The sequence below is a fragment of the Silene latifolia genome, chromosome 11 (genome assembly GCF_048544455.1).
Source record: "Silene latifolia isolate original U9 population chromosome 11, ASM4854445v1, whole genome shotgun sequence".
In the NCBI taxonomy this organism is placed as follows: domain Eukaryota; kingdom Viridiplantae; phylum Streptophyta; class Magnoliopsida; order Caryophyllales; family Caryophyllaceae; genus Silene; species Silene latifolia.
In genome coordinates this window covers 51,283,732-51,307,444 of record NC_133536.1, presented here as the reverse complement: position 1 = coordinate 51,307,444, position 23,713 = coordinate 51,283,732, and the positions used below count along the sequence as shown (strand labels likewise).

The 23,713-nt window shown below is 35.5% G+C and overlaps 2 protein-coding genes, 1 long non-coding RNA gene and 1 other non-coding gene across 6 annotated transcripts; 2 read left to right on the top strand and 2 right to left on the bottom strand.

The window, feature by feature from the left end:
• The first annotated feature begins 456 nt into the window (after positions 1–456).
• Positions 457–5,293, top strand: LOC141611629 (AP-1 complex subunit sigma-2-like). 3 transcript variants are annotated; one of them, XM_074430214.1, is made up of 7 exons: positions 457–636; positions 1,303–1,389; positions 1,470–1,561; positions 4,275–4,383; positions 4,485–4,520; positions 4,777–4,863; positions 4,946–5,293. In XM_074430214.1, exons 1-7 carry the CDS (start codon positions 634–636, stop codon positions 5,015–5,017), a joined length of 486 nt encoding a protein of 161 aa, XP_074286315.1. In that variant the 5' UTR covers positions 457–633; the 3' UTR covers positions 5,018–5,293. The 3 variants fall into 3 exon arrangements, with proteins under 3 accessions (XP_074286315.1, XP_074286316.1, XP_074286317.1); XM_074430215.1 differs by having other exon boundaries at positions 458–636; positions 1,487–1,561; XM_074430216.1 differs by having other exon boundaries at positions 508–599; positions 1,487–1,561.
• On the bottom strand, positions 5,168–8,899 carry LOC141611628 (tetraketide alpha-pyrone reductase 1). The gene is made up of 6 exons (XM_074430213.1): positions 8,564–8,899; positions 8,110–8,279; positions 7,678–7,866; positions 7,137–7,299; positions 5,890–6,082; positions 5,168–5,435 (listed from the first exon to the last, which is right to left on the bottom strand). Exons 1-6 carry the CDS (start codon positions 8,688–8,690, stop codon positions 5,300–5,302), a joined length of 978 nt encoding a protein of 325 aa, XP_074286314.1. The 5' UTR covers positions 8,691–8,899; the 3' UTR covers positions 5,168–5,299.
• A 1,165-nt stretch (positions 8,900–10,064) lies between these two features.
• Positions 10,065–12,817, top strand: LOC141614847 (uncharacterized). Its single transcript, XR_012529404.1, has 2 exons — positions 10,065–10,548; positions 12,488–12,817. It is a non-coding gene; the product is annotated as an uncharacterized LOC141614847 (long non-coding RNA).
• A 10,482-nt stretch (positions 12,818–23,299) lies between these two features.
• Positions 23,300–23,406, bottom strand: LOC141616156 (small nucleolar RNA R71). Its single transcript, XR_012530524.1, has one exon. It is a non-coding gene; the product is annotated as a small nucleolar RNA R71 (small nucleolar RNA).
• Between the last annotated feature and the right edge of the window lie 307 nt (positions 23,407–23,713).

Below are 23,713 nucleotides of genomic sequence, written 5' to 3'. Positions count from 1 at the left end.
GAATTTAAGTTAAATGGCGAGAATTGTTATATTGTTAAATTTGGTGGGGAAATAAGTTGAATTGGAGACAAATGATGTTATTTAGACTAGTAATGAGATGTCGAAATAGATTGATTATAAGTTTGTTTTGGTTTTGGAAATGGGAATGAGTTATAATTAACGTAAGTTTTACTTTCACTTATTTAAATTTAATATTCAATATTTTTTCAAAAATAAAATCACACATATATAACTATAGAATATATATTTTATTAAATTTAAATGCCAGTGTCCGTGTCCTAAATTTAAATTTGGGATCGTGTCACGTGTAAAGTGTGTGTTCGTATAAGTGTCGGTGTGTCTGTTTTGGAAACCTAGCTCATAACCATATCATTTTTTCACACAATATAATACTATCCGACCCGTCTGATGTATCCCTCACAAGTTTGAATTTGGAAATACAATGGCCAAACAAATAACCGGTATGGACTACGGAGGGAGCAACACACTAACACCTTCCATAGAAACATTTAGCGTTTTGCAAGAATTGCAGGAAGATCTTTGAGATTCAGCATTTGCCCTCGTGAAAGCTTAAGCCACTACCTCCACCATTACCACTAGTATACTCTTCTCTTCCTCTCTCAACATTCCAAAATGGTACCTCCTACACTTATTCTTCTTTCTAAATTTGGCACTTGTATTTCTCGTAAACATCGTTTTTTTTTAATGAATTTGAACTTGATTACTGATTTTTAATGAGGAATTTTGCGGTTTCTTTAAGTTTACGGACTCTGATGCCAAAGATCTTGGCCAATATTTTGGCAATTGATGTTTTGTTGTCCTATTTTCTATACATCAACTTGTCTGATCTCGGCTAATAATTTGTCAATTGGAGTTTAATTGCTTGTTTATTCATTGTCGGACTGTAATACTCCGCCCGTTCCAATCATTTTTAATTTCTGTTTATTCATTGTCGGACTGTTTTAATTAAAGTTAAACAAATGACTGAGGCCGAGGGAGTATGTTGTCTTAGATTTTTATCAGCTGAAGTTTAATTTCCCCAAGTTCAACAATGTTAAATGATTACTAATAACATAAAAAGGAGTTACTACTAATGCAGATAGCTATTAATGATATAATGGCCGTAGCAAGAGAAAAATGATCACTAGCTAAGATGGTCAGTTATGGTATTATAAGGATCACTAATAATATACAAAGAGTCGCTTAATTTCATGCGGAATGTAGTTGTCTATGTGTTAGTTAGTTCATATTTGATTATTGTCGGTCAATAGCTTGAATGCTTCTCTTGGACTTGATTTACAGATTCAGTTTGTCATTCTATTTAATCGACAAGGAAAAGTGAGATTGACAAAGTGGTACTCTCCTTATGCTCAAAAGGAGAGGAGTAAGGTATTATTTCCATAATTTAGCTAGAGTGTGGCTCCGCATTTCATTCAATCGATTTTTATTGTTACAAGCTGTTTCTGAAGGTTCTCCGTGAACTTAGTGGTTTGATTGTTTCTCGGGGACCAAAGCTTTGCAACTTTGTCGACTGGAGAGGATTAAAGGTTGTCTACCGAAGGTAATCTTTCTATCTTTGCTTTGTTTTGGTAGATGGAGACTTTGTTGCTTATGGGTTGTATTTTCAGACTTCAGTGATTAGCCTGGGTATTCTTGAGATTAATTTCTTTGTTTTGGCAACAAAAGTATTATACTCCGTATTTTGTTTTAAAGAAGTTCTCAATGCTGATAGTGTCATCCATGATTGTGATCTTAAAGAAACATGGCGTTTGTGTATGTTGCTCAGCCCTTTGAATGTAACACATTTTACTGTTCTAACCAAACAAAGGAAATCTCCAAACGTAGGAAGTTTGAAGTCCTTGATAATAACAATAGTACCTTTGGCCTTTGGGTAGTCTTTTAAAGGTTTTATTTAGAGAGCAGAACTATGGCGCGATAGCTTGATGTTTTGATATGGTTTACTAGTATAGACCCCCGTGGAATCATTGCACGGTGTATATAGATTTTTTTTTTGGAGTATTATCAATAGATTTTAAATTGATTAACTCGTAAATTTTTCATATTTTCCATTTTTGTATTTTGATTTGAGAAAAAAAAAAAAAAAAACTGCAAAATTAATCTAAGAGAATTTTATAAGTTATGAAATGTGTATTTTCTTGAACTTTTTTACCATAAAAGTAATGATAATATTTAATTAATTTTAACTAATAAATACTTTTTAGTCACAACTTCTTGACATAAAAATTAAATGAATTTTTTCATCACTAAAAGAACGAGACAAATATTCTGCACGACATGTAAAGATTAGACCATTAATAGCACGACATAAGAAAGAATAGAAATAGAATACACAAATTAGCCAGTTAGGCCCAATTCAAAGGTGTAGTGTTTGGGCGGGAAGTTTTTTAGAATCTCTTAATCTTTTAGTAGATAGGGGATTGGGAGGTTCATATCTTCGAAGATTGCTCTAGTATCACATAGCAATCCTATTTCTGCAACTAAAAATAGTTTGGGATTTTCTAATTTGTACCCCTTTGTTATTGACTTTTCTCATTTGTGCCCTTCCTTTTTCAAAAGCCCTCATGGACCCCTAAGGTTTGTTAGTAACTTTCATCAGTGAACAAGCTTTACTCCATTAAGCATGATGTGGCAAATAATTAATTGTGGTTGTGGGTATAAAAGCTTTTATTGGAGGTTATGAGGGTGTTTTGTATGGTGGTGCTGTTGCTTCGTGGGCTTAGGTGCGCCGAGCCGTCGGATAGTGGAGTAACTGCTACTGAGTGGTGAGATCGTTGGGATGGTTTTTTGTAGGGTGGTGGTGGTGGTGTTTTGTAGTTCGGCGGTGGTGTGCGTTTGTAGTGAAGGAGTGGTCATGAGGAGAAGTGTTTCGAGTGGTGATCATGGTGAGGCCTTTTTTTTAATTTTATTTTCATTATAGTTATTTAGTATTTTTATGAACAATTATAGATAATTAGCAGCTAATCATTTGCTTCATCACCACTTTTGGTCATGGATGAAAGTCACTAACGAATTTTGGGTGTATATGTGGGCTTTTGAAAAACAAAGGGATACAAGTGGAAAAGCCAATAACAGTGGGGTACAAATTAGAAAGGCCCAAATGGTTTTTTGTGCTCTCAATGTTAGAGAATATTAAGGACAGTGAAAATGCTGAATTTCCGTAAAGAATGGATAGGCATAGAAAGCATCATTCATCTTCTCAAGTATGGCCTGGGTTCATGAGCTTCTTTCAGTAGCAGATACTTCGTTGTTGCCTACTGTTTTGGCTAGTTGTGTTTCCAATATGGTTGCATCCTCCCAGTATGGGTTACCGGATTCTCTCAACCCCCTGTGAAACGCGAGTTGCTTTGAGCGTATTTTAGCATGGCCTTTGCTTCATATTGTATCAGACACCTTTAACCTTTTTAGAGTGTTAAATGTATTGGATGTGGCATATTCATATATATTAGCATTAGGCAACATCGCTCCCATTCAATAGCTATACACAATCCTCCCGTCATAAATTGCTCTCTTCTTATTCTACTCAAATTTATAGTTTTAGAGCTTTCAGTGGAGTTTCTAGAGTCATAGAGTCTACTTTGGTGGTGGTGGTTGGCTTTTACCTTACATCAATCTTTCGAGGTCTATAAGATACAATTGCATACTCTCTTGTGTGCTATAGCCTATATCAGAGAAGCTGATACTCAACGGCTTTTCAGAACTTCATCTCTGGAAATTGTTATAGCTTTCAACATTGGCTTGCAGCGAATTTTATAAGAATTCTGAAACTCAAATATGTATGAGATGGAGGCTATAGGTTTATTAGGTTATGAGTTGTGAAATTTTAAGATTAAGTATGTTTTCGAATAAACTCATAAAAGTGGGTACTTCAGAAAGCAATATGTTAAAAGTTCTGTACAGTGGCCTTTTAATTTTAAAAATTCACACGTTAATGTTAGAACCTGATATGTCTAAAACTCTAAACTTAATAGTCTCTGATAAAAACATGTTCCAAATTTGAATATACAATGGCTGCAGGTTCATTTCGTCATATAATCAGTAAAATTTCCATGTCCCCGCATTTAGCATTTGATGACATCTTTTTAAACGCCACTGTGTATCTAGCCCTGAAATTTCATCATCTCCTATTCAATTCCTTCTTCGACATGCTAGCTCGCGCGGATGTCGTTTTCTTATGGCTGAATTGTTTATAAATTTGGTCTTTCTAGTTAATCATTGTCAGGGACTCATACGTTTTCATATGCTGGTGGATGCAGGTATGCGAGTTTATATTTTTGCATGTGCATTGATCAGGAAGACAATGAACTAGAGGTCCTTGAAATGGTCCATCATTTTGTAGAGATTCTAGACCGTTATTTTGGCAGTGTAAGTACTTTCTACTGTATGTTAGAAACACACTATTATGTTTATCTCCTACATATTGGTTTCTTATCTATATTTTTTAATTGTTATCCTCTCCTGTTCAGGTCTGTGAACTGGACTTGATCTTCAACTTTCACAAGGTATGTGTATGACCTGGAAAAGTTATAGTTACTCATCCAGTCACTTGAATTTACTTCATTTACATGAAAAATTGAGAGAGAACCGCGCGACACTCACATCAGATCATAGTATTTGGGGAATAGATTTGAATGTCTCAAAAAGGAAATAATGTGAAGCAGAACGATACTTTATCGTAGTCGCTGTTATTCATTGTCGATATCTTTAATTTTATGCTTTCAAAATCTTCTCTGATTTTTCGTGATTCAACCATGAAAGGCATACTATATACTTGATGAAATTCTAATTGCTGGTGAGCTGCAAGAGTCAAGCAAGAAAACTGTTGCTCGGCTGATTGCTGCACAGGTACAAGATCTACCTGACTTCTGCTTAAGATTAATATACGCTTTTCTCTAAGAATATGCTGATGATTCCATCTGATTTATAGGATTCACTGGTCGAGGCTGTGAAAGAGCAAGAGAGCTCAATCAGTAATATAATTGCACAGGCTACAAAATAACTGTGGTCCTCTTTCTGGTGGATGGCCTTACTGTGGGCGAAACTTAGAGAACTTTTTTCGGCAAGTTGTTTTGTTGTACTTATGTCCTATTTTGCTTGGTTTTGCTGGCTACTGCACTTTATGTGCTACCAGTTTTGAAAACTAGTCATCTTTGCTGAAAACTCACTCTTATTGTGATTGTATTCTTACTGATATGTAAAGACAACCCATACAGACTTTATGCTAAGTGATAATCTGATTGAAATCCGGAAAATAATATTATAACTACTTTTGAAGTATAAATTAGAGGTAGCCTTGCTTTGTGAGCGCCTTCACAGTGTCATCGAACATTTCTTCCAATGGCTTGAATTTGAACCCTAAACTCTCTATTTTTGTGGTGTTAAGCTTGTAGTATGGCTTAATGAACAGATCCTTCAACCTGTCATTAGGTTAAGCAATTAGGAACACAACTTTCAAGGTTCACGGTGACAAATTAAGCTTACAAGTTAAGAACTGACCAACGAATTATCATCGATATTACTTATTTATTTCGCTATCAACTGAGCTTACGACTACTTCTAAAATTGTAAAGCATAATGTTGTCGGGTGTAAAGGGGCCACAAAACCTGTTTTCGATGTTGTCAATATTCGAACTCGGGTTTTGAGCATCACACGTAATGACTTTACCATCTAAGCTAGGTAGATTTTAGTCTAATTAGATGAGAGGTGGTTGGATAAGGTCTTCAAGCACGGGATGAGGGTACTACACTACTACCCACCCGAGAACAACCTAAAAATGGGTTGGATTTTTTTATGTGGTTCATTTTTTTTTGTCGACACGAGTTGGCTAATTATGCTCTTTTGAAAAATAGTGTTGAGCTTAGTACGTTTACCTTTCAGGAATAGGGTAAGATGGGTAACGAGATGCTAGAAAAGCGACTAATTCATTGTTGTCTATAACAGTGGAGCTGCAAATGTAGCGTCCATGGGCTTCTTCACGTTCATAGACTAAGATGTGGCATAGAGCTATGTCGTCTATGTGAACGTATCCCATCCTACCATGAATCTCAAACTTCGATGTTTCTCCTGCATTTGCCAAAACCCTTGTATCAGTTACCTGGAAATTACGCTAATTATATTTACAAAACTAGTCATTTAAAAACTGTTATTTACATTTTTTTTTTTTAAAGCAGAGAACTGTGAGTAAGAACCGATCAAGTTTGGACTGTATTTGACTTGTCAATATTATAAATTGTCATGGGGAATATGATAATATTGGTATTTTTTTTTTTGTATTCAACAAAGGGTACACCGCGAATGTGTCGACATGTGCTCGGTAATATCTGTTGGCAGAATTAAACTACAACTTGCATTGTGTTCACTGGACTAGGTTATGCATAGATCTGGCAAATCGGGTCAATCGGATTGGGTATGGGTCAGGTTAATTTGGGTCGGAACATTTCGGGTCTGTCACATATTTTGGATCGGGTTGGGTCGGATCGGATCACTTTTGGGTCAATTTCGGGTAACCTGTTGTCGGGTCATTTTGGGTCGGGTCATTTTCGGGTATGGGTCATTTTGGATCGGGCTGCTTTTGAGTTAATGGCAAAGCACTTAAGTTAGTACTATTTTGTTTAAGAAATATTATTTTGCAAATTTAACTATTTATTAGGGACCGTTGTAACCAATGAAACTTTATTTTGATATATATAATATTAATATGACTTAGTACTAGTCGTTTGGGGTCACTTCAAGTCATTTGGGATCGGGTCAATTATGAGTCGTGTCACCTCGGGTCGGGTGAACATTGGGTCAGACAGTGATCGGGTCGGGTCGGGTCTGGGTAGGGTCAATTCAGGTTTCGGGTCATTTTCGGGTCAGCCTTTTCGGGGCGGGTTATTCGGGTCTGACCCATTTTGCCAGGTCTAGTTATGCACCGAGGTTCCCAAGTCCTATGTTCCTTCCGCCCTATTTTTTTTTTTGTTTTGGTCGTCTTGAAGGAGTTAGTAAGGGGAGGGAGAATTGAACCTACATCTATCATCCACATTATTTTTCGTTTTAATCAGTAGGTTAGATCTATAACTTCTATGAAAACATTTGTGAGAGAAGACATAGGGAGTACACGATAGAGAGGTAGTACCTTTAAACAAACCAAGAACATCGGAGGCGGTAGAACAGAGATTAGAAGGAAGGCTTGGGCCGACGATAAATGCAGGAAGTAGAGTGATTAAATCAATGCTATTCTCCTTGCAGAACTCCCACGCTGCTCTCTCCGCCATTATTTTCGACAGTGGATACCATACCTTTTTCAACATATCAACTTCAGGTCTCTCATTTGCAAATGCCCGAAAACCAACTCATACCTTGTTCCACGTATCAAATGAGTCGGAGGGATTGGGATTGGGATGTGTTTGTATACAGGTTGAGTCGGGTTAATGTTATGTATAAAGTACATTTCATTGAATTTTTTATTCTTTAAAATTATCTTGAAAATTGTATGTATTTTTAAAAATTGTACACATTCCATGGCACTGTTTTTTTTTTTTTTTTTTCATGAAATCGCGAATTAACAATTCCCTATTTCGGTTAATAATCACTTTGAAAACGACTAAAAGAATGATCATATAATCGTACTCTCTGTCACTTAAGTATCCTTAGATACAAGGGTTGAATTTCAGTACCTGGAATTTTTCACAAAGCTCCACGGAACTCCAAACTGATTCATCAAGAGGAACATAACGGTCTATATTTTCTCTGATTCGAACGGCTGATGAAGACGATGTGAGAACTACACGTCTTAGAGATGGGTTTCTCTTGCATGATCGAAGCACATTCAATGTTCCCTTCACAGCTGGTTCTAGTATTTCAGTCTGATAAACAAATTGTTACAAATTATTATATACAAGTAAACAATATGTTTGGTTCTCTTCATATAACACATTTTTGAACTCGTATAGGTTGTCTGACGAAAAGTTTATTATCGTTGGAACATTTATCGATCTGACACAATTAAGTTATCGCCAATGAGTCTTATATGAGTGAGACTTACTAAGATAAGTTCATTAAACACCCTCAATAGTCGATTATCGAAGAAAATAGTAGCTTAATTGTACCTTGGCATCGTGTAAAACAGTAACTACGGGAGAAGCAGTGTGGAAAACACCTTGACAGCCCAAAATTGCTTCATCAAAACTTCCTTCTTCCATTAAATCAGCTTTTACTAATTTCAGTCTTTCTTTTGCGCCTTCAAACTTCCATAGGTGCTCCAGTTTCTTGTCATCTCCTAATTACGTCGTATATTTGACACTTACATTTAGTTAGTTTAAAAATCTGATATAATTCAGATAACACTAGCACTCGTCATAATGTTGACTTTAGAGAAGTCATTATTTTAGAGTTATCATCCTCAGACCATACAACATGAGACAGATCAGACAGTAAGGGATTTGAATCCGCTAGCTACTTATTGTCCACAGTACGTCCGTCTAACCATCTTAATTACTATGCTAAGATTTCTTTGATATCTCAAGATGGAAACTTGAAGGGTATGAAATAAAAGAAATGCACCTGGATTGCGGACGGTGCCAATGACAAAATAGCCGGACAAGAGAAGGCGTTTGACTATCCAAGAAGCCAGATACCCAGAAGCCCCGGTTACACAGACCTTGCCTTTGTATTCGACCTTTTGATCCATATCTACTCTTTAGGGGTCCTCAAGTGTGTGCCTTTTTCAGCCTAAATGATATCGTTTATATATGGTGAGCTTTACGGTTAGTTTAACGTTGTTGGTGGTAGGAAGTTAAAAGGGTAGGTGAAACATGCTATATTGCTGCTAAGTATGAAGTTAGCTTGTGTGCGTGCATCTTCTTTCTATGGTGTTTAGGATGTATGTCAATTAATAATGCTCAAGTTTGCTGCGGGTCAACTACCTTAAAATATAAGGTTACAGATGCATGAATCATGCTTTCTTTGAGTAGTTATATTGTTCCCGTCACCCTCATAAAGACTAGAGAATGTCCACTTCATAAATAAAAAAGGTTCATATGCCGAAACGAATGGACAATAGTAGTGGTACCTTTGGGCTTTGGTTTATAAGATAATAAACTCTCTCCTCCTTGATCATGTGGAACACTTTTTTTCTTTAACAACTTTTTTTTTTATTAATAAAAGGGATGAACCCAGAGACCTACAATGAGTAGGGTCTCACATGAGTTTACAAAGAAAGAACGAATAAAGAAAAACAAACAAGGTATCCAACACAGTACCATAATAGTCGTGCAAACCATTAACAAACACTAGGTCTCGAAGCCCTCATTTGCACAATCCTTTTCTCCTTTCATGATCGCAATGTTGTCCACTTATTTATCCACTCTTCGAAAGTGAAAAGTAAATACTCCTTCCTTGCTTTGCACCACACGTCAACTCTCAAAAATTTCATGTCCATTTATACATGGCCAAATAGGTACTTTTGTTCTCAAAAGTAGCTTCATTTCTCAATTCAAAATAATAGCGACAATCGCAGAGAAAAAATGTTTCCCATTGATGTTTCTCAAAATCAGCAAAGCGGGAGTCACTGCACACTAAAAAAACGCATCATCAATTTCCAAAGACAGATCCATGTCATACCCCAAACATCACAGTACCATTCCATCCATACTCACCATGAAAACATACTATGCAACGATAGGCGACCAAAGTGTTGCTCATTGGAGTATTTCACACCTTGGTGGTGCAAATCCTTTCCAAACCTGGTTGCAACATTGCTTTATATTGGTCGGAGCTTGTTTTATTTTCACATTTATCGATTTGATAAATAGAGTTTTTTTTCCGGTACGAAAGAGGGGCAAAGCCCCGAATTTGATAAATAGATTTGAGGTATACCAACAAGCGGTAAAGAGAATCGTTTTAACAAATCGAAAGAAATTTTTGCGCAATCATAATAATTTTTTGTTCAAGAATAACATACAGTAACTTGTCAAGTTATTAATAATACACAAATTCTCATTTGTGACGGAAGCTATCCGTCACAAGTTGAAGACGGGTCGAGTTGATACCATATTATGAGAATGTGGGTAAAGTTGACCCACTTTGCTAGAAAATAAAATAATAAGTGAGAGGACTGGTTTGAAAATAAACAATGATAAAAACTTTCCTCCTTCCCTATGCAAACAGTAACATTACAATTTCATTTTCATTTTGAGATTTTTCATACCCTCTCTCTTCATTGTCTCTAAAAACCCTAATATTTATCTTCAAGATCTGCAAAATCATCTCCATCTTCCCTATCTATCAATCATCATCATCATCATCATCATCATGATCTTATTACAAACTGGGAAAAAAAAGCCCTTAATTTATGTCTCGCTTCATTCTCTCTAAAAGCCCTAATATACTCATCATCAGTTCATTACAATCTTATTACAAACTGAAAAAAAAATCATCTCTCCACATGTTCATCTTCCTCCTCCGTCTACAATCTTCATCTCCATATTACATCTCCTCTATACAATCTTCATCCTACAAAAAGGATAACCCCGAAAAAAATATGGAAGGTATTGTGTTTAACATGTTGATTTTATGGTGATATTTTTTGTTTAGTAATTTATTGTAAAATATTGTTGGGGGTTTTTTGTTTAACAATTAATTTGTAAAAAATGGTTACATTAGTTTCATTAAGATTCATTTTTTTGTCTAATTATTTTTGGAAGATTTTCAAAATGTTTATTTTGTTAACATAAAAACCAAAGAATAAACATGGTATAAATCTTTTGTGTTTTGATTTATTAGATTTTTGTTTGATTTATGTTAAAAAGTTTGAATTTTTTGTGTTTTAATGTGCAGATCTGAGTTATTATATCAAAAAAATGAGGATTTTATCCAAATCATAGAGGTTTAGAGTTCTAATTTAGATGAGGATTTTGCTTTAATTTGCTACTATTGCCCAGATTGTGTTTTTTTTTATTTTTATTTTATTTTGCAGTTGAGTTGGTTTAATTATCTATGCAATGGTAATATTGTACATTGAGATGATATCATTTTATTTATGTTTGTTTTATTTACCTCAAAGCCTCTTATAATGATTACGTATATGAATAAACATGGTGACATATGAGATTGTGTTAAGAATGTTACCATCTTAGTTGAGAGATGTAATCATTATACGAGCTGTTTGATTTTACCTCAAAGCCTTTAAAATGGAAACATATACGAGTAAAATTGGTGACGTAGGGGTTTTTGTAGCAATGTTATCACCTTAGATTGAAATGTAACCGTTAAATAATATGTTTGTTTGGATTTGAATAAATGTTATAATGATAACATCTAAGAATAAATATGGTGACGTATGCCTTGTGTTAAAAATTTAACCAATTTAGTCTCGAAATGTAATCATGTTTTAAATGTAGCAAAATATTATTTAGAATGTGAAAATGAATGTTATAATTATAACATCTATGAATAAACATGGTGACATTTGATTTGTGTTAAAAATGTTACCATTTTAGTTTGAAATGTAACCCTGTTTGAAATGTTATCATATTAGCTATAATATGTGAATGAATATTATGATGATAACATCTATGAATATTACGGTGACATGAGAAAATGTTATCACCTTACTTGAGAAATGTAACTATTATACGAGTTGTTTGATTTTATCTCAAAACTTCTTAAAATGAAAACATATGAGTAAAAATGGTGACATGTGGATTTCTATAGCAACGTTATCACCTTAAACTGAAATGTAACAATTACACATCTAACAATTAACATGTTGACACATGGTTTGTGTTAAAAATGTTATTACCTTAATATTGAAATGTAATCATGTTGGAAAAGTTGTCATATTAGTTGGAATGTGTAAATCAGTGTTTTAATGATAACATTCATATATATTACTTAGAATGTGTGAATGAAGGTTATGCTGATAACATATATGAATAAACTTGGTGACATATGTAAATATTACCACATTTGTCTTGAAATGTAACCCTACTTGAAATGTTATAGTATTACTTAAAATGTGTGAATGAATGTTATGATGGTAACATTTGTGAATAAACATGGTGACATAGCAAAGTGTTACTACCTTAGTCTCGAAATGTAACCATGTTTTAAATATTATCATATTAGTTAGAATGTGCTGACATATGTTTTATTTGGACGGCTCTTTTAATGTATATTTTAGTGTTAAAATGTGACCATGTTAGCCTGATATGTACATGTGTTTGAGTATGTTGAACATTAAAGTAGTGTAATCAGCTTAGCTTAATATGGTTACATCTATGCTAACACATGGTGACATATTGGTTAGTGGTGCAAATGTGATCATCTTTCAGTAAATGTAGCTATCGTAGGATGTTGTTGATTTTATGTGACAACATTAAAAATGGTAACAATTATGGTATATATGGTGACATGACTGTTTTTGTATAACATAATTTTAATCTGAAATTTTAGTATATGTCTAACATTTTCATACTCATCTTGCAGAGATTCATGTGCAACCAGAGCCACTACAAGTGAGAAGACAAAGTCAACTATTGGACGAAGCTTGAAGGAGGTCATGTTTATAATAGTGTTAGTACTGTTGCCCGTCCTCCAAAGCCTCCCAAGAAGAAATGAATAAGGGGCATGACCCGTTGATGTAACCGTCGGTTTGTAATATTAAAGAGTTAGTACTTGGTTGTAACACCCATGTACACCAAGTTGTCTTACTAAGGACCATCCTAATGTATGGAGGTGTTACCATCTCGGTTGCCCGAGGTAGTAGATCAAATAAACACTAGAAGAACATTTATTAAAATACTTTAAGACTTTACAACATAAATCAATGTAACAAGATACAAAGTGATAACTATGATAGCTACTAAGCTCGTGCGTCAAGGACATCTACTCCGGTAGCGTGGTGACTCGATTCCCTTCCAAGCCTGTAAGCAACAAGACCAACTGTACCTGCTAAACCAACTGCTCACTATCCCCGAATGGATCACCACAGTTTTTACAAAACAACAACACGGGGTTAGTTACTGAATAACAAAAATAAGATAAGTACAAAAGGCAACCAGCTGATCATCCTCCATCTCCAAACTCTCGATCTCACATAGTAACCGACTACACACCGAAGTGTGTAGCCCTGCCAGATTACCCATCGCAACAGGTAACCCTCGCCGCCAATGGGGCACCGCAGCCAATCCCCACCTAAGCCCCGCTCATCAGCGAGTGATAACCCTGTTAATTAATGTGCACATCCCCTTCTGTGGCGGGTTCCACAGAGGGCGAAACTTGGGCGTGAAGCCACTCCCGCAAGTGACTCCACTCAACAACCATCACCACAACCACACCAACACCAACGCTCCAACAATGATCAGCAGACAATCAATCGTACACAATACAACACAATCTCAAATCAATTAAATAGGAACTGAGTAGGGAAAACCCTACCTTATCGCCAATCTATGAAAATGCATCCAACAATTAGCCAAGCAAGACCCCGAGACGCATTCCTACAAACGGTAACCACATCCTATTACAAGACTACCCCAGAAACCTACTGAAAGACGACAACAAAACAACGACTTACCTAGCGACGCGAACCGACAACGACAACGAAGACATCCTCACTAGCATCCTTTATATGTAACCCAATCCCCTTCCATGGTTAGTGTCTAGGCTATATGAGAGTGTAGGGAAAGGTGGGTGATAGGTGAGAGAGGGATATATCAGGGTTAGAGAGAAATGGAACCGTCGAAAATGAAATAAGACTTGTGAACTTGCGTTTTATAATAACGCGTCAACAGCGGCTATACTCGGTTGAGTACTAACATAATCGGCCGAGTAAGCCCTACTCGGTTGAGTGTTCCCAATACTCGGCCGAGTAGCCTCTACTAGGTCGAGTAATAAAATGCATAAGTCACTTATCCTCACTTATCCTCTCACCTATTCCCTTCTAGGGTCTTCCGGGTCAAATGGTCGGTCAAAGGGTCCTTAAACATAGCGGGTATTACATTGGTGGTTTGATTAATGATGTGTTCTTTTAGGTCACACTTTTTAGTCTCTCATGATGTTAGGGATGTGAAACCTTCTAGGTTTTGTAACCACCTTATGATGAAATGTGGATTTTTTTCTTCTAAACAATTTTAAGTATCCACATGAATGTTGTGACATATGTACACCATATGGTCACATTATTAGTAATAAAGTACGTAGTTACATTTCCCGACCAAAGTGGTAACATTTTAAAGATATTAACATACGTCACTATGTTATCAAGCATCGATGTTATCATGTTAAGTTCAGGTCAAAACACTCAAACATATGTACATATCTCTGATAAGGAGTTCACATTTTCAAGAATCACATATATGTCACCATGTTTAATTTATTATGTTAAACATATTAAGAATAATTTTGAACACCAAAAAATATGACATTGGTACATTCCTCAAACATAGGTAAATACATATATATATATATATATATATATATATATATATATATATATATATATATATATATATATATATATATATATATATATATATATATATATATATATATATGGGCGGGTTGTGTACGAACTACCTTAACGTACGAACCGTACGAACTAGCTCCAAACCAGTTCTTTTTTTTTTTTTTTTTTTTTTTTTTTTTTTTTGTTGTTTCAGATACACTTTATTTCATTACCAGATACACCTCTTATTAAGATACATTTTATAACATATGTAGATACACTTTTTCCACACTAAAATTCTAGATACACTTTTACACCTTTTTAACACTAATTTTTGGGATTTTTAAAACTAAGTCCAAGATACATTTTATACTATTTGCGGATACATTTTATATTATATGCGGATACACTTTGTGTAAATTGTTACACGTTGGGGTACATTTTATATTTTTTGCGGATACGCAGTATAATACTTCTGGATACACATTGTATTACTAGTAGATACACATGTATCCCGTACTAATATCATGTATTACTACTAGATACACATGTATCCCGTACTAATACCATGTGTATCCGGGGTAGTACTTTGCGTATCCACGCCCCCAACCCTCCACCACGACCCCACCACCACCACCGCCGCTGCCCCCACCACCACAACTGACACCGCCACCACCACCACAACTGACACCGCCACCACCATTGACACCGCCACCACCATCACCACCGCTCCTCCCCCACCACCACCACCATAGACTCGACATCACCGCCACTCTTCACAACCACCACCGACCCCGCCATTCTACGACCATAGACCTTCAATCGGTTACCTAACTAGCAGAGATTTGTGGTTCACTCACCTCATAAAAAGAAGTTCCAGATCTAAATGGTAGTAGAAATTTACTGCCACTGCCGCCACCATTGTCCACCGACTTTGACCGTCACACACCACTACCGCAACTACCACCACTTCCACCTTCTCGCATAGCCGTCGTATTGCTCACGACCACCAACACCCACACACTATACTAAAAACTTGTTTCTAGGGCTTTGATTATATAGTATTAATAATAATGCAGCATTCATTATTAAAGGATCGGAGTGCATCATCATCAATTCATCATCATCCAATCATTCATTCATTCCTAATTCCTCCTAATTATTCCTAATTGTAGAAACTAAAAAGTATAGTAACAACAACGCCGCCATTCCTGGACTTTAAAAGGATATACTAACAAGAGCATGCATCAATCAATCAATTAATTAATTAATTAATAAATAATAATAATAATGGGAAGTAATCTTGCATTAATACATTATATACGGAGGAGATGTGACAATCAATCAAATATTCAAATTAGAAAAGAAAGAAAGAAAGAAAAGGTTTAAATCAGAAAGTTTCAAAAAAAGAGTGAGATCCGAATACTCCATTAAACCGTCGACTTAGTGATGTCATCGTGTCGTCGATGAACGAGATCTAATGGTGGAGCAATGGTGGTATGCCGGCGTGGTTGAGGTAGAAGTATTTTTCGGTGATGCCGTCGGTGAAGCCGCCGACAAGTGAGGGTGGGGTGCTTTGGTGGTGAGATATGAGAGAGAGGAAGCAACGAGTAATCAACAAATAATGGGCTAGTGGTTCGCATTGGCCGGAGATATTTGGGTCGTCGGAATCGTCGCCGGCGTAATAATGTGGTTAGTGATGGCGAGTGTTGGTGCTGGTGGTTGGGGAGTGAGAGAGGATAAGGATTAAAATGTATGGGGTTGGGTATGTTGGGGATACGAGTAATGAAAAGTAAGGGATTATTTGTGAGGTTTGGGCCCCTTTTAAGTGATTGGGCTGAGATAAATTTGACCCTTAGAAAGGAGTTCGTACGGTTCGCACCATAATTTGGTTCGTACAGATCCCGATTCTATATATATATATATATATATATATATATATATATATATATATATATATATATATATATATATATATATATATATATATATATAGAAGGGTTCTAGTAAGGCCCTCATATCATATGAGTCCCTAAGTCCTTATAAGGGCGGATGGAAGGGATGGAGGGATGAGATTACATCTCATTGAAGGGTCACAATTCCCCCTCCCTAATCTCCCTCCCTAATCCTTGTATAACTCCTTCTAATCTTGTATAACTCCTTCCTCATTCTAATTTCCCTACTCACTTCCTCATTATTCATTCTCTCACACTTCTCTCATCCCCTCATTCTCTCCCATTCTCTCAAAAAAAAAAACCAAACCAAAATAAACTAAAACAAAACAAACACAACCCTTCCACCACCACGACCCACCCCACAACCCACCCCACAACCCACGAACCAAACCCGCCTCCTCACCAGCCCCACCGGCAACTCGCCTCGCCAGCCCCACCGACAACAGCAGCAGCACCAGCCCCACCGACAACACCGACATCAGCAGCAACACCAGCCCCACCGGCAACTCGCCTCGCCACCCTCCTCCCTCCCACCGTCCTTCCTTCCTCCTCCTCCCGCCGTCACCCCCGCACCTCCTGCCGCCAATCCTCCCTCCACCGACCTTCCTCCTCCTCCCGCCGTCCTTCCTTCCTCCTCCTTCCATTTTTTTTGGTTTTCAGATCTCCCCTTTTCCTCTTCCTTTCTCTTTTTTTTTGATTTTTTTTTTAATTTTTTGGTTTTTTTTTTCCGTTTTTCAGATCTCGTTCCATTTTGGTTTTTTTTTTTTTGGTTTTTATTGTCACTGATCGTTATACAAATACCACACCGTCATTGTGTGTCGATGCCGTCATACTTATTTTGCTCCTTTTTTTTTTCAGATTTATTTTATTGTTTTTGTTTTATTTTCCACCACCATCTCTCTGATCTCCTTTTTTTGTGTTGGTTTTGTTTGTTTTTTTTATCGGTTTTTGTTTTTCAATCCATTCTTTCTTTGTTTATTGATATTAAGCTAAAATTTTATTATGTGGTGTGTTGTTATTTAATTAATTTTTGTTAGATCTTGTTTTTTTCGTTTTTTTTTTCATTTGGTTTGGACTAAAGTTCATATCTATTGGTTTTAGATTTGTTGATTTTAATTGTTCAGATTTATTTGGTTTTATAAAAGTTACCCTATTTACAACTAAAGTTATACCCTTAAAACATTAAAGTTATACTATCTATGACTAAAGTTATACCCTTAAAACATTAAAGTTACACTATTTACGACTAAAGTTATACCCTTAAAACATTAAAGTTATACAATTTACGACTAAAGTTATACCCTTTTTACATTAAAGTTATACTATTTACGACTAAAGTTATACATTGTGTAAATTGAAGTTACACAACCATTCAAGTTTGTTTTGTTTGGTTTTTTTGTTTGGTTTGGTTTTGGTTTTTTTGTTTTTTGTTTTTTTGTTATTTGATTTTTTTTTGTTATTTGTTTTTTTTTTTACTTATTGGTTAATTTTTTATTATTATTATTCAAGTTTTTTTATTGTACTTTTTTGACTTATTGGTTTATTTTTATTCACAATTTATGATATGTAACTGACAATTTTGAACTAATGTTATACAATATGTGTCACTTTACTATCATCTTCTTATGTGTTGGTTCAAATCTGAATTTATATTCCTAAAGTTATACAATTTTGAACTAAAGTTATACAAATTTGGACTAAAGTTATACAAAAAATGACTGAAGTTATACTATTATGGAAAAAAGTTATACAATTTTGGACTAAAGTTACACAATGGACTAAAGTTATACAAAAAATGACAGAAATTATACAAATAAGGACTAAAGTTATACAAAAACGGACTAAAATTATACAAAAACGGACTAAAGTTATACAAATATGGACTAAAGTTATACAAATAAAGACTAAAGTTATACAAAAATTGACTAAAGTTATACAAACAATACTTATATCAATTCAAATTTTGACTAATGTTATACAAAAAATTGGACTAAAGTTACATAAAATTATATAAATTCCAACAAATTTATCGAAATGAGTAAAAGTTATACAAAAATAGACTAAAGTTATACAAATGTGGACTAAAGTTATACAAATAAGAACTAAAGTTATACAAAAATGGTATAACTTTAGTCTTTTTCTCTATAGCTTTAACCCAAAATTGTGTAACTTTAGTCAATAATAGTATAACTTTAGTCCTTTTTTGTATAATTTTAGTCCATAATAGTATAACTTTATTCCTTTTTTGTATAACTTGAGTCCAAAATTGTGTAACTTTAGTCCATAATAGTATAACTTTAGTCATTTTCTGTATAACTTTAGTCCATAATATTATAATTTTAGTCCTTTTTTGTATAACTTTAGTCCAAAATCGTGTAACTTTAATCCATAATAGTATAACTTTTGTCCAAATATAATTAAGATTTGAAACTAACACAATGACATTGTTGTACATAATGTAAGTTAAAGTTATACATAATGTCAGTGAAGTTATACATAATGTCAGTGGAGTTATACATAATGCCAGTGAAGTTATACATAATATCAGTGAAGTTATACATAATGTTCATTGAAGTTATACATAATATCGGTGAAGTTGCACACAATATCATTGAAGTTGTACATAATATAAATTAAAGTTATACATAATGTCAGTGAAGTTATACATAATGTTGATTGAAGTTATACATAATTTTAAATAATTTTATAAAACAAGAGATTGGAGTTATAAACATTGAAATTTGAGAAAAAAAAATATATACATTTAAATTTAAAGCTGAAAATTTATATAACAAGACGAATTTTAAAGAAACGACATTTGTAAAAATAAAAAGTATATCACCAAAAAAAACGATATTTAAAACCCGAAATTTAAAAAAACAAAAGTATAACAAGAAGAGATTTGAAAAGAATAAGTAAGAACAAAAACCAACAAAAATCAACAAAAAAAATAAACCGACCCCAAACAACAAATTTAACACAAAATCTGAAAAAAACAAAACAAAAAAAAAGTGACGAAAAAAACCGAGACGCGAAAAAAAAAAAAAACGAGTTTATAGAATTTACCGACGGCGGTGGTGGAGGTGGGTGTGTCGGGTAGGATAGTGGTGGGTGGTGGCGAATGAGGAAGAGAGGAATGAATGATTTATTTGGGTTTTTTTATTTATTTGGTTTTTTTGGGTTTTTTGATTTATTTGGATTTTTTGGGTTTTATTTATTTATTTGGGTTTTTGGGGTTTTTTTATTTATTTGGATTTTTTGGGGTTTGAGAGAGGAGATGAGTTGTGTGATATGTGAGAGAAGTGGATGAGAGGAAAAGAAGTTAAAATGAATTAGTGATTAATTAGAAGGATTAGTGAAGGAGGAGAGAATGAGTGATATTAAACCATAAACACACTTTTTGGAGGTTGATCTTGGCCATCCATTTTCACCATCCAAGGGCCCTTAATAGAACTTATGGACTCAAATACATATGTTGGCCTTAGTTGATCTCTTCTCTCTCTCTCTCTCTCTATATATATATATATATATATATATATATATATATATATATATATATATATATATATATATATATATATATATATATATATATATATATATATATACATATCAACATATTTAGTCTATTATGTTAACATGTTAAGAATAATCTTAAAACATAACAATCGTACATTCTTCAACTAAGGTTGTCACATTTGCAACAATAACATATATGTCGTCATGTTTACTTTGACATCCCTCGATAGGGCATCAAAGAGAACTAATAAATCTAAGCGGAAAATTCGAGATTTTTAAAACCTTTAAAAGTTTAAAGTGCGAAATCCACCATTAGTGATCAAACGGAAATGAAAAGTAAAATAATTAAGTTTTACAATTAAAAACAAAGTGCGTTGGGGAAAAGATATCCCACGAATAAGCACAAGTCTAAAGATAGGTGAGTCTAAGAAAAACGGTAACTAAAGTCCAAGGGTCAACGTTCTCGCTAGCTCACACGTCTTCCCCATATAATCTGCATCACAAACCTGTCATTCATGTAAACATGAACGCCACAGTCAGTGGGGAGTAACTCAGGGTTCTCCCAGCCACAATATGTCAAAATACAAGTAAGCAAGAACTTAGTTAAATATATTGATCATACATCATACTTGAATAATAATGAACAAGGGGATATAAACGATAATCATAATGAGATAGGCATATTACATTCATAATGAGATAGGCATGGTACATAATATTAAATATGCATTCAAGGGAGTAGAATAACGAAGTCAACCAATTTCATATTAACTCGGCTCAACTATTTATGTGAGATAATTAAAATAATATGGAAGACACGAATACGGTCGTTTAGACAAAAGCACGCAATTCAAGGAAATATAACATAGATATGAGATTAGGCATCGAATCATATGAAGAAGATAAATAACGGGTCAATTAAATAGAAAATACATGGACGGAAACCATAGCCATTACTTTAAAAACCTCTTAACAAACATTGTACGGGACGTGGCTACTAATGTCGCATTCATACTTATGGCTTGCATCTCACCATAAGAACGGATGAGAACATCGATCCCGACGATCATATCGCAACTAGAAGCTTGCATCTCACCTCTAGTATCCGATAGGACCAAGATGTTGGGAAATGTGTCCTTGATGCGTGTCATTTATATGATGTTTTACATCCCATTTTACACGCATTTCAGAGCTCATTCTTGTAGTTTATGCTACATTTCTCTCTATTTCCGTCTACTTCCGTATTTTGTACTTTATTGCAGAAATGTGGAGAATTCAACGGGAAATCAAGCCAAATCCGTCCCCGAGTAATCTGCATTGCAAATGACGTAAAGGAATCACTTAAGGAACGAGCTTGGTGCGCAATCCAAGGCCCAAAAGACAAGTCCACGAGTTTTAAGAAGTCAAGTAGCAGCTCAAGTAGTCGATCGACCATCACCCTCAGTCGATCGACCAACTATCGGGATCCAGAAGCTATTGTTTGCTGAGGAGCAGTCGATCGACCACCATATGCAGTCGATCGACCAGTTCGCTATTCCAGACGTAAATTAAAAGACCGTGAATCTTGAAGCCCGTGAAGTTTAGGTTTAGGAAATAAGGTGTTACGTTGATTGCTATATAACGTAACATAAACAATCAAGTTAGACATCAGTTTTCTATCCAAGTTTTTATCACAATACAGTACTTTCAGTTTTAATTTATTCGAGTAATTAGGGTTTTGGATATCGATTTTAGCATTGGAATTCTGCCCTTGTTCTTAATCTTTCCTCTTAAATCTCGGTATTCATTCTGCCCTAATTTTAGTTTATTGTTTTAATTTCTTCATTAGTGTAGATTTGATAGTTAGTGTCCCAAAGCCAATTATCGTCCTATCGCTATTTGTTATTTACTTTAAGCATGAATTCAGTAATTGTTATTAGTTTTATTGTTGTTTTTACCTTTAGCATGAGTAGCTAATCCTTTAGTGCTAGGATGTAGGCGATTTATGGCATAGGCGGCTTTAGATTAGAAAGGATTGTCTCGCGTGTTGGTCGATCGACTGATATTGCCAGTCGATCGACTGACCTCGTAGGGTTTTCCCTCGTTTTAATTGAATTTAATCTTATATTTAACGAATCGAATGCATGCGACCAGTTAGATACCTATTTCGTGACTGACCCATTAGATCGAAAGGTAGGGGAGGTTATTAGACCATCAATTAAATCGACTAGACTGTGCTAAGATCGAAAGATAGGTATAGTTTAGACCGTTAGTCACTTTTCAGGACGAGAGTCAGTATTAGTGACATTAGGGACCTATAGCGAGATCGAGAGATGCTATTTGTTAAGAGTGGACCGAGAGGACCTCTTTATTTCCCGCCTTACCTGTGTTTGATTCAGACCAACTTAGTTTGCTGCCGCCGAAGCTATAATGAGCCAACCATCCTAGTACCTTTCTTTTATCTGTTTAAATCGTATTTTTTTAGTTTATTATCTTTGTTTGCTCTTAGTCTTAGACCAATTCAAATCAACCCCCACAATAGTTACCTCAGACTGAACATAAATCAACTAAAGTTTACAACTGCCTCCTTGTGGTTCGACCCTGTTACCACTAGCCTAGGTTAGTCTTAATAGGAGATTATAAATTTTATCTTTGGTACTCACAACGACGGGTATCAAATTTTGGCGCCGTTGCCGGGGAGGCAATAGTCCTAATTTTAGTTGTTTTTAATTTTAGTCTTTCTTAGTTTAAGGGACATCCGTTCCTTAAACTTTTCTTATATTCTTTTTGTAGTTTCTTCTTATGCGCAGGTCACAGGGTGGAGAATTAGTACCATTGAACCCTGAGCTTGAAAGATCCTTGCGCGAGTTGAGACGAACACAAAGGGTATTACCGACGGAGGAAGAGCTGAGTACTCTGTCAAGCTATTACGAGAACGATCTGTTCGAAGAAGACCCACAGTCTTCGCCCGTTTCTACTTCTTCAGCCGAGACAGTTACTTCCCCGGAAATTCCAGTCATGGCCGAGGAAGCAAGTATAGCTAGTTATTCTGAGCCGACAGCCGACAACTTATATAAGGGGTTCGAGTTACCAGGAGATGCCAGGAAATTCGAACCAAAGCCTGCCTACATCACTATGGTTGAGAGAAACCAGTTTGGGGGAGCTGCAAATGAAGATGCAGCTAAGCATATGGAGACCTTTATTGACTACTGCTGTTCCATACCCCCACCGGCTGGCGTGACCCAGGACCAAATCAAGGAGACTATGTTCATCTTCTCCCTTCGTGATGCTGCAAGGGAATGGTATAGAGGTTTGGACCGAACTGTTCAGGGGATCACCGATTGCAATACATTGGCATTGGCGTTCTACAAGAAGTATTTCTCTGCTTCAAGGACGATCGCTATTAGAGCTCAAATCACGGGCTTTAAACAAGGGCCAGATGAGAATTTCCATGAAGCATGGGTCCGATTCAAGAAGTTGGTGCGAACCATACCGCATCATGGGTTCGAAAAGTGGAGTTTGTGCAATCATTTCTACAATGGGTTGTACGACGATCAGAGGGCCATTTTGGATGCTGCAGCCAATGGAAGATTCGCTGAAAATTTGGGAGCAACCAAGGGGTGGAAGATCATTGACGATCTAGCTACCCACAAGGCCGAATATGGGAATTCTAGAGGGAACCAGAGGAGAGCTGCTGAATCCTCTTCTGTAGCTGCACTTGAGGCTCTTACTGCGAGGTTTGACAAGTATGAGCTAGGAGGAGCTTTTAAAGGTGGGATGTACCAAGTCAATGCAGTGTCAGACGGTCCTTTC